This window comes from Aythya ferina (assembly GCF_964211825.1).
Source record: "Aythya ferina genome assembly, chromosome: 11".
In the NCBI taxonomy this organism is placed as follows: domain Eukaryota; kingdom Metazoa; phylum Chordata; class Aves; order Anseriformes; family Anatidae; genus Aythya; species Aythya ferina.
In genome coordinates this window covers 11,291,252-11,311,829 of record NC_140307.1, presented here as the reverse complement: position 1 = coordinate 11,311,829, position 20,578 = coordinate 11,291,252, and the positions used below count along the sequence as shown (strand labels likewise).

Sequence of the window (20,578 nt, the reverse complement as noted above, 5' to 3'; positions counted from 1 at the left end):
AGGCACGTACCTGTAAAGGCCAGCCAGTGTGAACATGAGTAAAGCCAAGTCTTTGCTGTTAAAAAAAGGAAGCACTTTGCTCCATTCCTAAAGCACTTAGATTTGTGTTGGCCTCAGATGTGTCAGTATTCCCGTTTTGCAAGCTTCTGAACCCATTCATGCGTTTTCAATCCCATCTGACAGTTTTCAAAGACCTTCCACTTCTGCAGCTGTTCTGACAAAGCCAGAGGAGAGATCACATCACGTTCCCTCACCGAAGAAATAACAAAGCACGAGCCCCATAACACAGCAGAACACAAAGGAACACACAGGAGAGGAGTCCCAACAGCATGCAAAAGAGCTACAGGACAGAAGTGACTGTCTGTCCCCAGAGAAGCTCCTGAGGGATGCTCCCAGCCTGTACTGATGCCTGCCCGTTCTTCCGGGAAGTCCCACGGTGAAAGCTTGATGAAAGTCTATTGCCCCAAAGTTTGTGGAGTACAACAATGAAATTTAAGATGAATTTCAATGTTTTTTTTTGAGCAGCCAACTCCAGAGCCATTCCTTAAGAACAGGATTGCTAAGGGATGAGTGAGCAGGAAAGCGGAAAAGGAAGCTGATGAAGCATTTTGACGGTGCAATTGAAAACAGGCATCCAGTGCAATCTTATGCTAAGAAGGCCTGCACTATCCTTTGGTCTCCAAAACAGAACACCACAAAAACGCAAGGAAGTTCTAAGTGTAGTAAGAAGAGCTCCACGCGACTGCATTTCCCATCTTGTAACGGCGTCAGAGTTGGCAACATTGCAGGGAGAAGCCTAAAGATTTCTCAAGAACCCAAATAAGTCCCTGTAACAACATCAAGGCATGAGTTTGGTGTAAAGAGATTAGAAGACATCTCCTGACTTCCCCTGGAGTACCACTGGGGAGAAACCAAAGCCAATGACCGAAGAAATAAACAACACGCAAGGAGCAACGAGCAGAGGAAGCCACTGGTTCCTGAAGCCCAAGGAGAACATGGATACATCTAGGGAAAATATTTCTCACTATGAACCGTGCCTGACCTTGTGAAGTCCCAAACATCAGCCCTGCAACAACCTGCAGCCGTTCCAGCTTCCCATGCGGCTACAAATACTAAACCAAAAAGATTACTGAAAGCCCCTTTTTCTGCACTTTCACTCCCATCTACATTTAAAGTTGATTGAGAGACTCGAGCGCAGAGCCATGAGGATGACTAAGGGAGTGGAGCATCTCCCTGATGAGGAAAGGCTGAGGGAGCCGGGTCTCTCTAGCTTGGAGGAGACTGACGGGTGACCTTATCGATGTTTGTCAATACGTAAAGGGTGAGTGTCAGGAAGATGGAGCCAGGCTCTTCTCGGTGACATCTAATGATAGGACACGGGGCAATGGGTGCAAGCTGGAACACAGGAGGTTCCACTTAAATACCAGACAAAACTTTTTCACACTAAGGGTGACAGAGCGCAGCCTGCATTTTGGGGCTAGAGCTGAGCCTTCTCACGACGCAAAGCCGATACAACACTTGAGCAATTCCAGACATCCCTTCAGGTTATTGTTTCATATTTTGGGTTTAATACTCGTTGTTTCCATGGTCTCTTCAGGACGTCTCCAATGCTCGGGTGTCCAGCTGCACGTCAAGGACATCCCCGGCTCCCAGGCCGCAGGCTGGGCCTGGACCCCAGCCTGGCAGACATGGCTCCTGTCAGCGTGGAGCCGCCATCTCACGTCAGCGTTGTCCCACAACCGTCAGGTGACGTCTGTCAGTGCTGCCATCAGGGGCACCCCGAGACCCTTGTGATGTAACCACAGAGTCACCGTCACCCTACGACCTCACAAAAGGTGGCTGGCTATAAAAGCCCTGAGCGGCATGCCTGCGGCCAGTCCAGCTTGTGGCACTGAATTGATTGAGGTCCCACTGCTGGAAGACAGGAGGCGGCGGTGTTGTGCAAAGCACACTCAAAGCCATTCTTCTTGCACGCGAGCCATCAAGGTCCTTCGGTAATGTTATCAAATATCTATACCTACATGGTCCTCACCTATCCTAAGCATAGTCTTGCCTTCGAAGTATAAGCTCTCAGAAGCAGAGCTGCCGTTATAATAGCATTGGTTGAAGTCCATACAAAGAACATTTACTGCTCTAGTACTATAGACAACTTGGCTGAACCTAGAAAGCTAATGTGGATTTGCTGCTAGAATGTTTTCTTCCTGCTTCTCTCTCTAGTGGTCCTGCTGGTGGCAAGCAAGGTGCTGAGGTCCAGCCAGGGAGACGTGAAGCGTCGAGATCCTGCCGACAACCCGCAGGCGAAGACCGGAGTCTGCTGACAACCACCCTGCACCAGGGCAGCTTTCCACAGAAGACCATCTCGACGCCGGGGCTGCTGCAAGGACAATGAACCAGCAACAGCGGGAGCAGCCAGAGGAGGAGGCCGCTGGGGACGAGACATGCCCCATTTGTCTGGGACAGCTTTCCAACGCGGCTCGGGTGGACCCCTGCGGGCACCGCTTCTGCCTGCAGTGCATCCAGCCCTGGGCCACTCAGAGGTTCACCTGCCCAATGTGCCGTGGGCGGATTCTGGCCATCGAACGCTTGGAGGCACCCGCCCAACGCGACGCCTCACCCCCCCGACGCGACGCCTCACCCCCCCGTCCCCGCCGAAGACTGGAGCGCAACGCGGGGATGGGGCGGCAGCAGCAGCGGCAGCAGCAGCAGCGGCGGCAGAGGAGCCCCAACTACCGCTCCCGCAGTGCCTCGCCCCGGCGCAGGGAGCGCAGCCCCTTCGAAGAACGGGGGATGGTCCGAAGGCGCTCCGGGCACAGACTGAATGAGGACATATGGTACGACGACCTCGACGATATCTCCTGGCTGCGTCGGGTCCAAGAAGAGGAGCCGGGGTCCGGCGACCATGTAGGCCGCCGGGCCCGGCGCCGGATCTGAAATGACCTCAGCTGGGGGTTGGCTGGGGGTGGCAGCCACAATTACTCCCCTATTAAATTATGACTTTTCCACCCTACAAAGCCTCTGCCTGCACTTCTTCCTGCATAGGTCAGCGGGAGGCTGAACGCAGCCCTCTCCTGCTGTCCGCACCACAAAGTGGTTTGGGGATGTCGGCTGTTGACGGGGAATGGCTGCGGGAGGTGGGTCCCCAAGTGAGACTTGGGGATGAGAAGTCATCATGGGAATGGGAAAGTGTTGGGGATGGGAGCAGCCACAGAGGTGACCTGGCCTGACTGGGAAAAAGGCTGACAGCAAAAGTCTCCTAAAAGCCTGGCAGCAGAGAATGCCTGCTAGCTGGGGATCCGGGCCTGGCAACCTGCAGCATCCTTGGAAGGCGCTGCTGGCCTCCTGCAAGGGCAGCCTAAGGGTAGCTAAAACCCAGAGATTTCCTCAGGATACCACCACCAAGGGCAAAAGCAAGGAAGTAGAAGAGCAAAGGGCTGTCTCAGGAGGAATTGCTCTGGGAAAGGTGCTGTTCTCAGAGACTAGGAAGCACTGGGGTCTATCGCTTGTCTCAGGTGAAACACCGAAATTAGTAGTGTCTTTCGGCTGCTCAAAGGAGGTGGTGTTCTATGCCCTCTTCTGTCTCTTTTGATGGAAAAAGGACTCCTTTTCCACCCAAAATGGAGCGCCTCTCTCCCTCAGAGCTTCCTGTGCTGCACAAACTGTTCTTGCCTACACGCCAGCCCAAACCCACCGAGCCTTTGCTGGGGACGCGGGGCTGACTCCCAACTCCGTGATGGGAGGCTCACGTCTCTGAAGTGACACCTTGTCCTTGATTCACTGGGGCCCACTCCTGGGTTTGGTCTCTCCCGAGACGGCTTTTCTTAATTAGCCTGAGACCTCTCTCCATGCTTGCCTTTAATCACAGAATGTTGCCTAGTGGCGATTCGTGGTCATCGGCTGCCCAGGGGGTTGTGGAGTCTCCTTCTCTGGAGACTTTCAAAACCCTCCTGGATGAGCTCCTTTGTGGACTGACTTAGGTGCTCCTGCTCCAGCAGGGGGATCGGACTAGATGATCTTTCACGGTCCCTTCCAATCCCTAACATTCTGCCATTCCGGGAAAAGTTCACCGTTTAAAGTAAGAACAGGTATTCGCAGAAAACGCAGATCCTGATTATGACATCAGTTTGCCCTAAAACACATGGACTTCTGCTTGAAGATTTCTTCGTGTGGAGCTTTCACATTCATTTCCTGAGTGCCAATCTCATGGAGCACAGACAAGATCTTATTCCACCCCGTTACTCTTCATACCATAGTACAAATTATTTTCTCTTCCCTCCTTCACCACCAAAACCACTGGTACAAGGACCCTGCAGGCTGCCAAAAAAAAGTGAAAAATAGTTAACTTAGGAGTATAAAGCAGCCCAATGTTCCAGACTGACTCCTAAGGCCACCAGATTTCTTGTTTCAATCATCAGGGGGCTAAATTCTTCCATAGGAAGCCCAAAGCTTTCTCGGACAAACCAGCACAGAGCTGTTAATAATAAAAACACATCAGGTTTCAATCAGTCAGAAGTGATATTTTGTCCCATGCAAACTTACCTCCTAACCACAGAGAAGTCATACCACTTCTGCTACCAAACATCTTTCTGTCCTCTGAAAGGCACTGAAGTCCCATCCAAACCCTTCCCCATAAACAAATCTTCAGGTAAACTAAGAAATGGCTGACCCTCTGAAACCCTGCCTCCCAGAACTGCAGATCACGTTTGGGCACTACCTTTAAACTGTAGTTTTCAAGATTAAGTGACTTCATTACTCTGCCTGTTCCTTCCATGCAAACAATAGTTTTTTCAGCCTTCTCGAGGGTTTGAGTCCAATTCTTCAGCCTAGAAAGCAGCTCTTCCTAAAGGCAAAATAAAGGAGCAGGGCAGCATCTCTTGATAGCATCTATAGAAAGTGCCCAATATTCGCCTGTACATCACCCGTCAAAATTGTCAAAAGTCACCTTTTGTGTTTTGAGACCTCAAAGCTGGTGTGGCCAGCTTAGACGTCCACATCAGAGAAGCCCTTTCTTTTGCTAAGTGACATTTCCATTGATACATCAGAACAAGAAGAGATAGAACAAGAACTGGAGGATACTGTTCTCCCACAGACATCATACAGATTTGATTCCCTTTCAGCTGGACAAAGAAGTTGAGGAGAGATGGGCACTGAGGGCAATCTGACATTTCCTTTAAAGGAAATGCTAAAAACTGGACTTCAACATTAAAACAGAAAACAAACTCTCAACCACGGTGGTCTGACAGTCATACCTCTGCGAACGAGCCTTGGGACAAGGTGAAACTGTGCATGGGAGAGAGGAAAGCCTACCTAAATGCATTCCAACGTGGTCTGGAGTGAATCCTTGCTTGATCACATCTACAGAGCCCAGACAGACGTCAAGCAACTGCCACAGCCTTGGCACGTGAGCTACAGAAGCTTTATTACCTACCCTTGTTACAGTGATGAGCTACAAGACTGCAAACTTCTGCTGCTGCTAGAGGAAGAGCAGACAACAGCAACTGTGTATTTGCCTTTAGCAATTGCTTAATCCAGGAATTATTGTTGGATTACTGTGCTAGGTGCATGTCAGTGTTGGGTTTTTGTTTTTTACAAAACGTCAGTTACTGTACAACAGTTTTTCCAATTTGAGTATTTGTGTAAGAAAGCAGCTTATACCTGATCCACCTGGTGACCATATACATATTATATCAATTAATTAGCTTTAGTTTTCCTGATGTCCCTCCCCCGCTCCGTCTGAGCAAAACCAGTGAGGCTAAGCATCCATGCACCGCTTGAAAACAGCCTTCCCGGATCTATTTATGACAGCGTAACGACGGAGTTTGGGTGCGAGTCAAAGCTCCATATGTACTCTGTTTCTGGATCTTGGTTCTGTTCTTACAGCAGCTCGGATACATGGTGACATGTTTAATATTCCATAAGCTGCAAGTGCTGAAGCACAGAGAGAAGGTTCAAGGTGATGAGAAAAAACTTCCAAAGCCTTCAAAGTGAAACACAATTAAGCTTTTACCTCCAGATTTCTCACAACCTGAGGGAAGAAAGCTGCATGCAAACCTCTCTCAGCCAGCCATCCGTTTATCCCTGTAACATTTTCTATCTGCTTTTCATGTTATTCTTAGTGGCCAACTTCAGGTGAATCCCCAAGTGGCTCCATAAAACCCCTAAAGCACCCAGCGAGTCTGAAATGCTGCCCCCACACCACAGTTCAGACTCCTCCACCCCGTCCCCAGGGATGTAGCAGACCATGATTAGCCTAGGCTGCAACAACCTTCATAGTTTAGCAGGCAGACCAAGGCGTGAAAACTCAAATGAAGCATAGACAAGGAAACTCCAGCCCCAAGAGGCCTCCCAGAGCCAGGAGCCTCAGGTTGGGGTCACGGCTTGGGACTGACCTGCAGCTCCCCAGGCAACGGGAGGCACCAAGCACAAATGTTCCCAAGCTGCTGCCACCTCCCTGCTCCCATTCACTGCATCCTCGCCTTGCCTGGTGCTAGCCTTCGACCTGCCCATGTCCCATGAGGGAGGACAACGCAAGCCAAAGCCAGGCTTCAGCTGCCTCCTGGGGGTTGCAGGAGACAGAGGAGCTGGTTAGAAGGGGCAGGGAGTCCCCAGCATGATCACAGAATGGTTTGGGTTGGAAGGGACTCAAAGCCCATCTAGCTCCAGCCCCCTGCCATGTGCAGGGATGCTTTGCAGCAGCCCAGGCTGCCCGAAGCCTCATCCAGCCTGGCCTTGGGCACTTTTGTGGTCCTTACACACCAGAAGTGTTTTAAGGACTGCTTAACCCATTTAACATCTACTTAACCTCAAAGGCACGCTCCTACTTCTCCATCCAGCAAACCCTCCCAGTCTCTCCAGGCTCTAGCACTCATTTGACCTCTCAGCAAGCCAATTCACCTACCAGAACTGGACGGCTTTCCATCAGGCTCCTGAGCTGGGTCCCTCCTGAGAGGTTAAAAAAGCCTCGGAGACAGCCTGAGGAAAGCTACAGGTGGATGCTATCACCCTCCTCAGCAACAGCAAGCTGTCACAGCGCTGCTCTGTTAAATGAACAGTTAAGAAGCTTGCAGACAATTGGACATTATGATTCCTCTAACAACTCAAAACAGACGCATGTTTGAGGAGTTTAGCTACTGAAAATTACCAAACAGGGGAAGCGCTTTTTGTATGCTGCATAATAGCAGCATGCCAAGAACATAAAGGCTTCCCTTTGTGTTAACTGCAGCAGCAACAGCTTTCGCTAGAACCACAGCCACATCTCCCACCCTCACACGTTTCTGAAACGCTAGGAGGTGGCGCAGCCTCCCTCCCCCTTCCCACTGGGGAAAGCTAGGACAGGAGACGCTGAACTTCAATTATTTAGGTGATGTTTCAATTCAATGTAATGTTTCAGTTATCAGCTTCAGGTAGTAAGCAAAATAATTCAGTACCATCTCCTTTTTGATATCTAGAATACACTTAAAGGAGGAGCTTGTTGTGCAAGGATGACAACATCAGGTGACAGCAGTAAAATCCAGCAAGTAGCCAGCGAGCACGTTGCTCACAAGCTCATTTTAGCAAGGCCTTACTGTAAGTATCATCATGCACTGGTTCTGAAAATCACTGAAAGCATGAGCCTGACGCAAGCAGCACAAGGGATAGGAGTTTGAAGCGTTACTGTGAGTACCAGCCTCACACCTCACTAGAAGAGAAGAATATTCAAGTCACCTCCCCCTTAAGCTGTGTCAAAACTTTGTGGGAGGCATCTAGAATTTCTGAAAGAGCACCAAAACAAAGGCTAACACATGCTGGAATCCCTAAATGAGAAGGCTGGAGCATGTGCACCATGTCCTGAAGCATTTCTGGTACTAGACAATCATCATTTCCAGCAGAAGCATCTCTAACCTAAACCAGCAGATACTGAAAACTGAAACCATTTGCAGAGCTGTACTTCTCCACCCCACGTGCACTTCTCAAGTGCAGATAAATAAAGTTTCTAAATGTCTAAATCTAAACCTATTTAAAAAAAAAGTTTAAAATTGTTACCCCTTGTCCTGTATTTATCCCCCTTAACGCACTGGAGGGCTCTTTCCACCCACCACTGAAACTGAGGAGTCAGCTTCCCAAGGAACTGTGAAACAGTCAGCCCAGCAAAGGCCCAGGGCTGACCAGAGCTGACCTACAGGTATGTAAGACACCTTGCTGACAACCAGAATTCACAGCAGGATCTGCACGGCTGCAGATCCACCAGACAGACCCAGCCCATACAGCGCTAATTGCCCAAGCCATGTTAACCCTTATTAGACAGCTCGACTTCCCTTCTCCCGGCCCACCTTAAAACAACACATTTATGGAAACATTAAAAACCATGGAAAAGGCCTCGTAGCATACCACAAAAAATAAGGATCCATCGTTGCTAAATGAAACTGCAAGGCTTGCACTGGGTTCTTAGCAAGAAAATGGAAATCATGCTGACATACAATTGTTCCACCCCCGGCTTCGCCTTCACACATTTCTTACAGGTCAATTTTAAAGAATTAAGTCTTGTTCAGCTAAACATCTGGTGGCTGTTGCTAGAGGAAACAGACTATCTGCAACATTTGAGCAGAAATAATGAGTTACATAAAAGCCAGACCGCATAAGGAAGAACAAGCGTTTTGCCAGCCTACGAATCTCAAATATTACACAAAACTGCGTGTTTAATTTTGGGGTTAGAATATCGTGAAGTTAACCTGTATGCATTACAAAAGCAATAAAGACTCCAGTTTTTGCTAAGTGTATGGAAATATAATCGTGCTGTACTGTAATTAACCTTCTGGCTAGCAGCTGTCCTAGAGATCTTCCTTAAGCAGCCTGCTAGAGCTGAGTTACAGCTCGGGGTGGACCAGTTCAGCTCCAGGCATTTTCAGGCTCAGATCAAGTCTGAGCAAGCTGAAGAGTTAAACAGGGTGGTTTTGGCCCTTAACAGTTTGAGTTAGACCCCCCATCATCATGGAAGAATATTTTTCTGTAGCTGCTGAGCACCTTTTTGGTCACTGTCCCCTTGTCCTTATGGGTATATCAGTGCTTTACAACCAACACCCAACAGGTGAAGCCACACCGTGCCCAGCTGGAGGTGTGACTGCAGAAAGAGTTCATAGCTGAAAAGGAACCCTAATGGCATCACCATTTGAGTCCCCAAGACACCTTATAAGCTTAAAGATCTTTGATACAGGCTCTGCAGATCACGAAGTCCCACAAGAGGGGAGGCAGCATTCCCAAGAACATCTCAAGCAGCGTTAACTCGAATATACTGGAATTGCACTTCACATTATGTACCTTTCTACAAATAGATATTGCTGTTCTTTGAGGAGAGCTTCAGCACTTAAATAATCCAGAAGCCTGATGGATGACTAATACAACTAGAAAGCTTCGCGTGCAGAAAGATATTTTAGCTACCACACATCATCAGGATGACTCTCAGTGCACAGCCCCAGAGCAGCAGAGGCACCTATGGGTTTCACCGCTGTCCCCCTTTTTGGGCATCGAGGCTCAGGCTTTGGGTCCACCTGGCTTGCGTTGGTATTGCACGGAGAAGTCCATCTGCAACCCACCCCAATTGATGCAGTGGCACAGTACTGTCTGGCACAAGCCACCCCTGGTCCAGGTGTACCACATACCTGCACGTACCGTGTCTACTATGAGGCGGAAAGCCACTCCAAAGCTCCACTTACTGAGCACAGTGGAGATGAGCCACACAAGCAACTGCTCAATCCAGGAATTTCACCATTTAATGTAATTTAAGCTGCTGTTGCTCCTCTTCATCTGTGTCACCTGGGATAAAATCTGCTCCTAAAGGCATGCTCCTCGAACTTGAGGAGGCACTGCAGGTTCGCCAAGCACACCAGAGGAAAACAGGGCAGGCTGGGGAGCTAGCCCCTCTCCTGTACAGCCAAAGCCTGTTTTCACAGCATAGACACACCAGCAGAAGGGCCTGGCACAGGTTTTGCTGGAGCTGGGAAGAGTCATGCTGGTGTGCCTCTGCTTGGGGATCCCGGCAGAGGGAGCGTGCAGATGGAGGCTCCCTGAATGGGTAAGGTGCTGGTTTACAGAGGAGCACGGGGGAATGAAAGTCGTGAAATAGGAAAACCAGAGCTGGTTTAAGTGTTAAAATACACAGAAAGATAAGACAGGAGGCAGGAACAGGATACAAGCGTAGGCAGCTCGGGAGCAAGATCTGTGGCTGAGACAGCAGCACTTTTCAGTGTCTTGGAACCGATAAAGAGCTTCAGAAATGCATTATCAACAATCAGAAAACAACATGCACTTGGGTCTCCTCAGCAGCTGATCTCACGTTCACATTGCCTAGCAGTCTGTGCTAAAAATCTACATCTTTGTGTCAGTGGCTGAACAGAAAGCAAGCGAGGGAGGAAAGTTAAACATTGCGAGCTGGGCAGAAGCTTCTCTCAAGCTGAACAGCACACTGTGATCCCAAACCCCATGGAAACAGTTTCATCTGATAAAAAAGTTCTCAAGATCCCAGACTTGCAGGCAGGGAAGAACAAAAACAAGCCAGCGACTTCTGTCATGAAAGAAACCCTCCGCAACATCACATCAACAAAGAGGGCTGCTTCAGACTCCAGGGGCTTGCTTATCTTTAAGACAAAACAATGCAAAAACGAAGCAGAGTCAGATGTCTACAGTCTCTGCTGCGTTCATACGAAGATATTAAAAGCACCGTACTGCACCAGCCTGAATTGCTCAAACTAAAGACTTTTCAGACAATTAATGGCACTCCTACTACTGGCACCAAAAAGAGATAAATCAGTTTCAGGGGATGAAACTGCATAATAATTGGACATACCGTACAAAGCAAAATTGAAAACCGATTTCTCCCCCAGGCATGAAGCTACTGAAAGCATCGAACTATCAGCTGCTCAGTTGTTCCCCCCGCCCCCAGTGAAATTACCAAAAGTCAAAAGTTTATTAGAGTGTCTACACAAAGTGTAACTACACAGAGTTTAAAATTAAAGTTACAATTTAGAAAGAAGTTGTTTTGTGGACCCATTTTGATCAAAAGCAGAAACAGCACCCCAAAAGGATGAGAGCATTAAGGTCTGAAACTGAAGGCCCAAAGCATTTTATCAGTGTTACTGAGTCTGCACTTGCTTATGTTCAAACAACAACAGAGAAGTAGTTTGCTGCCTTTTTTCAGAAGCCCAGAAAGGAAACTGGAGTGCCACTTTCACTCCTGCAGTACTCATTACGAACACCCCAAAAATGCATGCTAAGCAGAGGCACATTGCTTTCTCAAGGTCCTCTCTTATCAAACCCAAACACTCGCTTTTTTACTTTCATCACTACCACCTGCTTTGTGAAATCAAGGTATCTATCCACAATGACGTCAAACACCCACCCATGAACGTTATTTCCTTTGCTTTCTCTGTTCTGGAGAAGAAGACCCTCAGCATCTTTCAACTTTTCTGTTAAAATTAACAGATGAAACGAGCAGAATAGGCAACCCAGCCCATATTTTACACGTCACACCAGAACAAATGCTCATTTACTAAGCACATCAATTCTCCTCCTGGTAACAGAGTTAAAACACTTGTCTAGAAGCTTCAGCTCCTCACAAAAGACTTTGGACTCTCCCTGACTATCCTGCCCCATTTCCTTGTTGAAGATATTCATCGTTGACAGGCAGCGTTGCAGCTACCTACTTTTCAGCTCAACATGCACATTTCTAAAAATAAAGCTAGGGGAAGTAGATCAGAGATGCAAGTTTCCAGAGAAGTTACTTCAGGTAAGAAAAATACTGGCAAAACTGAAAGAAAATACTAAAAAGGAAATAAGGCATAGGAACTGAACTACTTGCATTTGGGTCTCCTGGTATAACTCCACAGACTTAATACTTAGATACTGCTTAGGAACAGAGGTAAGAGCTGCATGCTAAGACCCTCCAGAATATGAAGCCACATGGTACTCACCACACGTGTTACAATTCACTTCTTGTGTTTGCTATCTGAAATCACAGGGCAGGAAGTGCTGGGGCATAGGAGCAGCACAGCAGCTAGCCAGTCATATCCGTAATCAATCTGGAAGGCAAAAGACAACATTTTAGAAAATCTGAAGGCAACAGCTAGAGCCAGCAACTTCCAATCTTGCTTTATTTAAGAAATAAAAGCACGGTTTACAGTTTTCAGTTTAATGCAACTTCCATGTGTGCTACAGGAGAAACTGAGCCAAACAGCACTTCCTACAGACAAATTCTAGTATTTCTTCTTACCCCCATGTCTTGGCAAACTAACAGCCTTCTGTGCAATAACACAAACTTCAGTTCAGAAAACAACAGGGTTTTCTTAAAACACCAAAGTTTCTGTCTCTGGAAATTCTGCCTTTTGTTTTTGGTAAACTGCATTTCCCCACCTTGGGAAACAGGTTCCCAAACCCGCAGCAGCATCCCTGGGCTGACTACACCTCCTGCGATGCTGCGGGCAGTTTGGTCAGCACAAGAGGCTTTGTTTGTTTGTGCCTTTTTCCTTAAAAACACCCTCCATTGCACATAGTCCCTGTGACAGGGAGGTGAAGATTGAACCAAAACGAAACTGTTCTAAAATATTTCTGGAAAGCTCTGCTTTGAATGAGCAAATACAGGTTACTCTGTTCTGCATTCACAACTTGGGTGTTTAACTTCCTTTGGAGAAAGAGCATGGGCTGTTCTAACCAAAATCCTGATTTTAAAAGCAACTTCAATTCCAAAAAAAACTGACGGTCCACTCAAAACAGGCCCCGAAATGCTGCAGTGCCATGTCAGACTCCCTTACGTGTGATGCTCCATAATGGGCTACAGACAACCAGGCTCCCTAACGTCCAGGGGCATGCAAAGCTAGCACTTATTTTATTTTCATAACTATTACAGGAGAAGTTTAAGGGTCTATACGGTCCCCTCTGCCTGCTTGTAACGTAGGCACATGGGGAGAACCGGTCCCCTTACCCTGGCCACGGCAGAAGTAGATGTCAGTCACTTGGCCTGCACTCTGTCAGCCAGGAACGTATTTCTCCCATTTCCAACATCAAGTACAAGACACAAAGTCATCACCACGCTGCCAGGGGGCACTACTTGGACCAAAGCACACAAGGTTTTGGTCCCCCTCTGCCCTGTACTCCTATAAACCTGTTGTCAGTCCAGCCTCAGTCACGCACACGTTCCTCCAGAGGCGTTCACCACCCCTCTCCTCGAGGACCTGTGGGGATTGCTCATCAGCATTGCACGGGACTTCAGAAGTCGCACTGAGCTCACAGCAGGCATCGTCATTAATCCTCGCCTACAATTACCCAGCACCAGCTTGTCCACGAAGCCACGCAGGCGAGGAGAACACGGCACAGCCCAAGCGCTCCAGCGCACAGCCCTTGCAGTGGAGCGGAGAGGTGTGAGGTTAAGTACATCCCCCGATATTTTATTGCAAAGCACGTAAGGCAGACTTCAAGCAGAACTGTTTTACGTGATTTGACCAGGCCAAAGGCTACAGCAGGGAAGAACCAGCCAAACTCGTCCCAATCCAAGCCCTACAGGAAACAGAAAATCGTGAGTCCTCTACTCCCAGCAGAGGAGGGGTTGCAGTTACTCCAGTTACTCGACATAGCACCGGGCAGCACTGCTGGGCAAAGGGTAGGAGCAGCCCATTAACACGGCAGTCCACGTATGTAAACGCTGAGCACCTTTAGCCCAGTGAAGCTTGCTCTTTCAGCACCTTGAACGTGCCCTGGTTGAACTTACAAGGAAAAGAGAAGCAACGCACTCCAATTCCCAACAGGGATCGTTGACCAAAGACTGCCTCGGTATCTCCACGGAAATACCAGCTGCTGAGAACCCGCATCTCCCAACAAGGAAGCTAGACAGGAGGCTATTTATAACCTGCTCCACATCACGGTGATTTACTTCAGGAATAAAGCTAAATAAATCATTTCACGCTCTGCTAAGGCTAGAGTTTGAACCCGGGGTTAGGCATTATTCACATTCTACTTGAAGAATGGGAAGGCTGGCACGCTACAGAAGAGTCAAAGTACAACGTCAGAACATCCCCAGCGCAGGTCCATCCCTGCCATTTCCTGCTGGCAAAGCCAAGTTATGAAAACCCCTCCCCACCTCGCACAAGACATTCTCTAACAGACCTTTCGACCTGCAGCACAGCAAACACAGCTCCTCCCGCGTTCACATAACAGCACCGCCTCGGATGGACTCCAGCCTCCTAGCAGCATTTGAAGCTCAAAAGATGGAGCTCATTTTCCAGCCTTAACCCGGCCACGCACCAACGATGCTGGGCTCACCCAGAAGTCCTGTCTGGAGCAAGATTGCTCAAAGTGTGGAGGACCTCGGAGTAATGGGAGGATCCAGCTCACAGCTGCAGCACACATGAAACCTGGACTAGAAGCCAGCAACCTCGTTCAGCTGTTAAGCGTGGCACAAAATTAAGCCACCTCCTGGAGTGAGAAAAAGCAATGGTTAACAAGCAAGAATATGTGGCCAACCCGGTTGGAGCACAAGTTTATCATGGTAATGAGCTCCAGCCTTTCCACGTTCAGAAAGCCTCACGGCCCAAAACCTAAAATTATGCAGAAGACAGGTGAGTGCATCTGTTCTTTACGGGAAGACTGAGGCTGCTACAGAAAGAAGGAATGAGAATGAAAGAGGTTGTCCAAAACCACAAACAGCAGGACAGACCCCTTCCAGCTTTTGACAGATAATTAAACTTTTGTGTGCTTAATTAGTACCTCCAGACACTTGGCGCACTTCCTGTGACATCTCCTTGATGGCACCAGCTATAGGCCTCAGGCCTGGGGACGTACATCTCAGCTTGAAAGCAACAGGCCTTGGCTTTGCGTGGCCATACAGGAATAATGCAGAATCCTTCAGCCAGGATGCTCTGGTTCCCACCAAGCAACTCTCCTCAGGAAGAGGAAACTTATTTTGGAGTGCCATAAGCAGAAAGACAGAAAGCACTCAGGGATGTGAAGCCGTGTCTAGATACATCATATTGTTTGGGCAAGCCCCACAGACACCCAAACCCTCTTCTAGCTGTCAGTGAGAGAGGAAGAGGACACAGCAGAGGCTTTCAGTATCACTAGATATTTTTCCCCATTACTTCTCAAATCAAGGAGCAGCCGAGAAGCCAACTTTGCAGTTTGTTTTAGGTTCAGAGTCAGAACTAACATCCCTGAAGGCACCTCATGAATAGCTGAATTTGCTACCTTAACGTACATGGCCAGATCTTTCATCTCCTCGTGGGGCCGTGGCAATCTGTGCCAGTCAGAGACAAGAGATGAGATTTCCTAAGTGAGTTCAGGGCATACCGCTGATGCTGCTCAGCTCCCAGGGGAGGGCCTCGCTTCCTCCACCGCAGGGAAGATGACTCCACAAAACCCCTCCTTACGGGCGCTCTCGGGAAGCTGGTACACAGACAGGTCTCGGATCTGTTGTACTTTACCTCATTATTCTTTTGTTGCCAGTCAGCAGCACAAAGCTCTGGATAACACTGGAGAAACACACACTTGTCTTTAGGCTTGAGGCTTCTACAGCCTTACAAATTAAAGCATGGGAGCAATAGCAAAATTCGGGCCTAAAGGATGTACCCCACTGCCAAGTCTTCACACCATCCATCCAGCACCACAAAAGGGTGGAAAGGCTCCCAGGGGCACTAGGAGAGAGCAAAACCTCCTGGGCAAACACACCGCTCCAGTGCTTTCCTCAAGTTTGAACAAGGAGAAATTTGACTGGTCACGTGCAGAATTTGTAGCTCTACAGAACCAAATGCTTAATTTGAAAAACCACCCATCAGACCCGGATCGACATCCATTTCGGTCAGCAGATTTTTAACCAGAGAGCTCCAAACCCACGTGGAAAAAACAGGGCTTCTGTAGGGCCCTTCTGGTGGGCAGGAGACTTCTCAAGAGACCTCTACATGGTTTAGGCATAAAAACACGGAACATTTCTATTCCAAGTCAAACACATAAGCATTCAAAAGCTTTGTCTAGAGAAAGGCTCCCCTTCCCGACTAGGAGACATCCTTTCTCTTCACAAGAGCGAGCGATCTGCAGGCACACACCGCGCTCCTGCTCTTTATCTCATGTATTACACCCTCCTCTCACACAGACCTGCAGCCACAGCATTAAGAGAAAACCTGGGACACTTAAAACAGCAGAGACAAACCCCAGATGTTCTGTTTCAGAACCTGGAAACGTACAAAGGTCCGACAGCAGCTGGGGGAAGGCTCACAGAAGGAGAGCCCAGGAATGGGGAAAGAAGTGGGCAAGCACATGTAACGCCTCCACGCACACCTCCAGCCCCACTGCACTTAGTTCTGGGCCTCCACACCTCGGTCTGGCCTTTGGGCTATTCAGCACAGCCTCCTCGCAGGCATCAAATCCACTGTAGATTAACTAAGCAGCACTGTGTGTCAGCTATCAGTGAATAATTAGCAAATACTGCTTATTTATCAGGAGATATTAAAACCTATGCCTAGCGGACATAAGAGCAGAAAAGGCTCACGGCGCACATTAAGGCTGTCTGCCCGCAGAAGGTGGAAAGTAGCTATGTCAGGAAGAAAAATCTTACCTTGTCAGGTATTTTCCTGTCTTTTCACTAGAAATAAATACTTGCATTCAACACCTGGAGAAGAGCTGGGCACACAGCTCTCAGCCTTAACCACCACGCTTGAAGCAAAGCCCCTGTGTGGATTCAGTAATTTGCAAATTCCTCTCTGAATATGCCCCAAAGCTGACATCTACATTTATTCTGCTCAGCTGGAGAATAAAAAGTCAGCTTTTATTCTGGCACTGTACTCGGGCAGTGCTCAGAACGGTATTTATCGTCTGACACCTAGGTAAAAACAAGTTAAAAAAACCACACTGCTGCTTGCAAAGCCTTGCAAATACCATTCAGCATCTCTCTCTCTCAATTCCCCCAAGTCTCATGAGTAGCCCACACATTTCAGATGCAGCAGAGTACAGCGAGCAGGTCTCGATCTCAATTTTCCCTTTACAAAAGCAGAACAGCAACCAAAAACTTTGCGATACACTGCAGCACGCCAAACTGCAATCTCTGCACACCCAAGCTGCAGACGGCTGCTGAAACCTGCACGTACTTCTAACAGCCTGCGCAGCAGGAAGCCTACATTTTGTTAGCAGCAAAGTGCTGAGGACTTCAAAACTGATGCCAATGGCCTGCGTGATGAAAGGGAACGGAACGGTGCCATGAATAAGTCAAGGAGACCATAAAATTCGGAGAAAACACGCGGACAAGTTCAGATAGCCATGCTTCCAGCACGTGAACATCACGAAAGGAAATTCTTTCAATCCTGAATCATTCAGAGCAGCGCCCTGCTTACTCTAAATTTCATTAAGTGAAGTTTTCACTGCCTATACTTACTTGAGGTGTTCCCGACAGGCAGCTAGACCGCACGTTTCCAGTGGCAATGAATCATTTGGCGCTAGGTGGTTCAGTGACACCTCAGCCTGAGTGGACAAAGATGTTAGGGAAGATGTTCACAGAAGTAATTGTACTTTATCCTTCAGACACCAGCCTCTGCTCCTGAAACCTTGACCTGCTTGACACAGCCTCCAAAAGCTGGAAAAATCAAACGGGCAAAGCCCACCCAAGCAGTATTTCACTTCTCGCTTCCAGATGATTTAACTTTTCCCCCAGACAACTGGGGAAGCTGTGCAAGAAACAGGAGCCTGAAAGAACAACAGTGTGCGGCTCCAGGAGAAATAAACACATAAAACATCCACTTTTCACTCACACAGAGGCTGCTATGGAGACAGTTAGCTTGACAGCCCTGTTCTGATGACAAAAATATACCAGAGCGATAGGTGAGAAGTTAGAAGAGGGCTGCCCTCCTGGCATGCGTGGGCCCAAATCAACCCCAGAGCAAAGAACGAGCCTCCTGTTTGGCTTCCCTGGAGCAGGAGCAGAGGGGCACCCAACCAAACCACCCCGATTAACAGCCTGAGCGCAAGGCGAGCTCAGAGAAAAGGACTGAAATGGCACATACACCTTGATCAAACACGACGCATATATAGCCAGTTATATTTAGAAGTGGGATTTTGAACTCCTGTTATCTTATCAAAGCAGGCATTCAGGAACACTGATCACAACTGGTCTGCGGTGCCTCCGCTCACCTGGCACCTTCCTCTGAAGCACGCAGTGCCCAGACCGTGCTGTGCCACCATTAGCCACGTACACTGCCATGCACATTGCTCAGGCCTTGGATTTCCCTCCCCAAGGATCCCTCCCCAGGTTACACAGCCAATACTCTCCTGGAGTTGACAACATCCATACAAGGAGTATTTCACTCCCCAGTCCCTCCTAGAAAGGGTTGCAAATCCCTCTGAAGTCTAAAAGAAATCATCCCAAACTGGATTTGTCTTATTACACAAGTTCACACTCCTAGATTTCAATCCCAGCCGAGAACATGCAAGCACACATCAAAATAAAAATTAAGAATCTCATCTAGTCCAAGTTTTCTTGCAAGATGCCTTTGATTGACACCTGATGATGAGACACTTCAGCTCTTCATGCATTTTTGAAGAAAAGTGTAATCAAGCTGTTCGAGCACCTACCTCTCCTAGCTGTGATGATTTGCTCAACATTCCCCCACTTCATACGCTGCTTCACCAAGTCATCAACACTCCGAACGTTCAGCATAGCTGCCTGCTCAGCTGATGCTCCTCCCCCAGCACAAACCAGTAACCCACAGGCTGCAATTTGGGGTCTGCTCTCCCTACCTGAATGGCTCGGGCCATGACCACGGCAGAGCAGAAAGTTTGTCACGTACATGGGTGACAGTGAGGTGACACCTTCCAGAAGAAGCCCATGAGTCTCCATTCATCAGCACTTGTGCTGCTCCTCAAGAGCTTCGTTCCAGCAGACTTCAGGTTCTCCACAGCTTCTCGTTCTCTCTCGTGGATCTCCTCCTCCACTTGTTGTCTCCTTCTAGTGGAGGCCAACACCACAGCTAACAACTACCAGCCAGCCAGATGGCTTTATTAAGTGCCTATCAGGTTGGAAACTTGTGATACTTCCCTCAATTAAACTCACAGAGTTGTGGCTAATGGTAGTTGAAAAAAAAAAATAAAAATCACTTGAGAACATTAAGAGCCAACAAAAATAAATGCATAACACACTCTAGAAAGTGGGGAATACAATATGGAACTCACACAAGGATGAAACATGACCTCTGAAGACAACTCAGAGCTTGCTCCCCACAAAACGCAGCAAACCCAGGTGCTGCAGCAACCCCAAGCAGAACTCCTGCTGGTTTCTCTTATCGGCCCACTTGTGAAGGAGTCTGCCTCATTACAATAAGAGGAGAAAAACAACCCAGCCGTACCTGGAGAGTTTTGTGCCAGGTTAGAGGCAGAGCAGCTCACGAACAGGTTAGACGAGCAGCAGGAGCAGCGCATGGGAAAGGCAGGACCCAAACCTCCACTTGTGGGCACAGCACTGCGAGCCGCAGCCTTCAAACATCGACAGCTCCCCAAACGTGCTGAAAAGACCACAGGCACGTTCTCGCTGGCCAACGCACGCTTTGATAGCCCAGTTTCTGATTGGAACTAGATTTTCAGCAGGCGTGGATCAGGAAGCCAAGAAACCACAGCAGCAATCCCCAGCTGGGCAGCCACGCCACGAGCACAAGGCAAACAGCAGCGACGTGTTGTGAGCACTGCTGTGGGGACCTTATGTAATTCCTGTGACACAGAGCAGGACATTAGTAGGTGCATGCCAGGCTGGTTATTGTGACGACCCAGTTCTGGGCTATTAGCCCATCACCGCCTGCGGAGGAACGCCTGATTGTCTGCTGCTCGCAATCCCACACTAGGAGAGCTGAAGAGAAGCATTATGATCACCTCCTCCCACTCGCCGCACAAAAAAGGTGGAATTTAAGGAATCTTCCCTTTTAAAGTGACCGAGAACTTCTTGTTCAATCACCTCATTTGTCCCTTTCTAAAATTTCTCCAGTTTCAGTTTCTACCCGTCCCACCTGGACGCGCCTTTACACATAAACCACAGCACGCTGTGTGAAATCTCTGCTTGTGCACAGACGGGAGAGCTGCAGGTAGGCACAGCATGCCGAGAAGCACCTCGAGAGCTCCCCTCCTCTAGGTATCCATGAGCCATCCTCCTGAGCTCTTTGCAAGCATTTTCTCCCCAATATTTCCACAGAAGGGGGTTCACGAAGCAGGAATAGTTGAACACTCAACAAGAAATCCTCTGCTGGCATTCCTGCAGCAGATCACAGATGTTGGCATGGACGTGCCTGCCCCATCCTACCAGCACTCACCTTGGGGACCCATGGACCGCGGGTTTCTCTGACCACTTTTTGAACACACCTAGGCCAGCAGCCTCCACAAACTCCTAGAACAGTGAGATCCAGAGCTTTGTTGCCTGCTCTTCAGAGAAATGCTTCCAAACTGTAGAGGCTCAGGCAGTTCAGATGCTCCACTGCCTCCAGCTGCACTTCTCCGTGTGTTTCCCACTGAAGATGCAGCAGGCAGAAACGCGCAGCGCAACGCGCTCACAGACATTCACGCACTGAAATTCCTTCAGCGTTACTCAATGACCGTAGCA

At 48.6% G+C, this 20,578-nt stretch overlaps 2 protein-coding genes across 4 annotated transcripts in view; one reads left to right on the top strand and one right to left on the bottom strand.

Moving 5' to 3' along the window:
* Nucleotides 1-4,306, top strand: part of LOC311442828 (uncharacterized protein) — an 11,044-nt gene extending 6,738 nt beyond the window's left edge. The window contains exon 2 of the mRNA XM_084532459.1: nucleotides 639-4,306. Coding sequence (XP_084388585.1) covers nucleotides 2,386-2,931 — 546 coding nt within the window. The 5' untranslated portion in view covers nucleotides 639-2,385 and the 3' untranslated portion in view covers nucleotides 2,932-4,306. The remainder of the gene's footprint in view (nucleotides 1-638) is intronic.
* The window catches only part of CSNK1G1 (casein kinase 1 gamma 1), a 111,386-nt gene that overhangs the window by 76,458 nt on the left and 14,350 nt on the right, over nucleotides 1-20,578 (bottom strand). For all 3 annotated transcript variants that reach the window (XM_084532456.1, XM_084532455.1, XM_084532457.1), the window contains one exon: nucleotides 11,940-12,047. The gene's annotated coding sequence lies outside the window, so the exon portion shown is untranslated. The remainder of the gene's footprint in view (nucleotides 1-11,939; nucleotides 12,048-20,578) is intronic.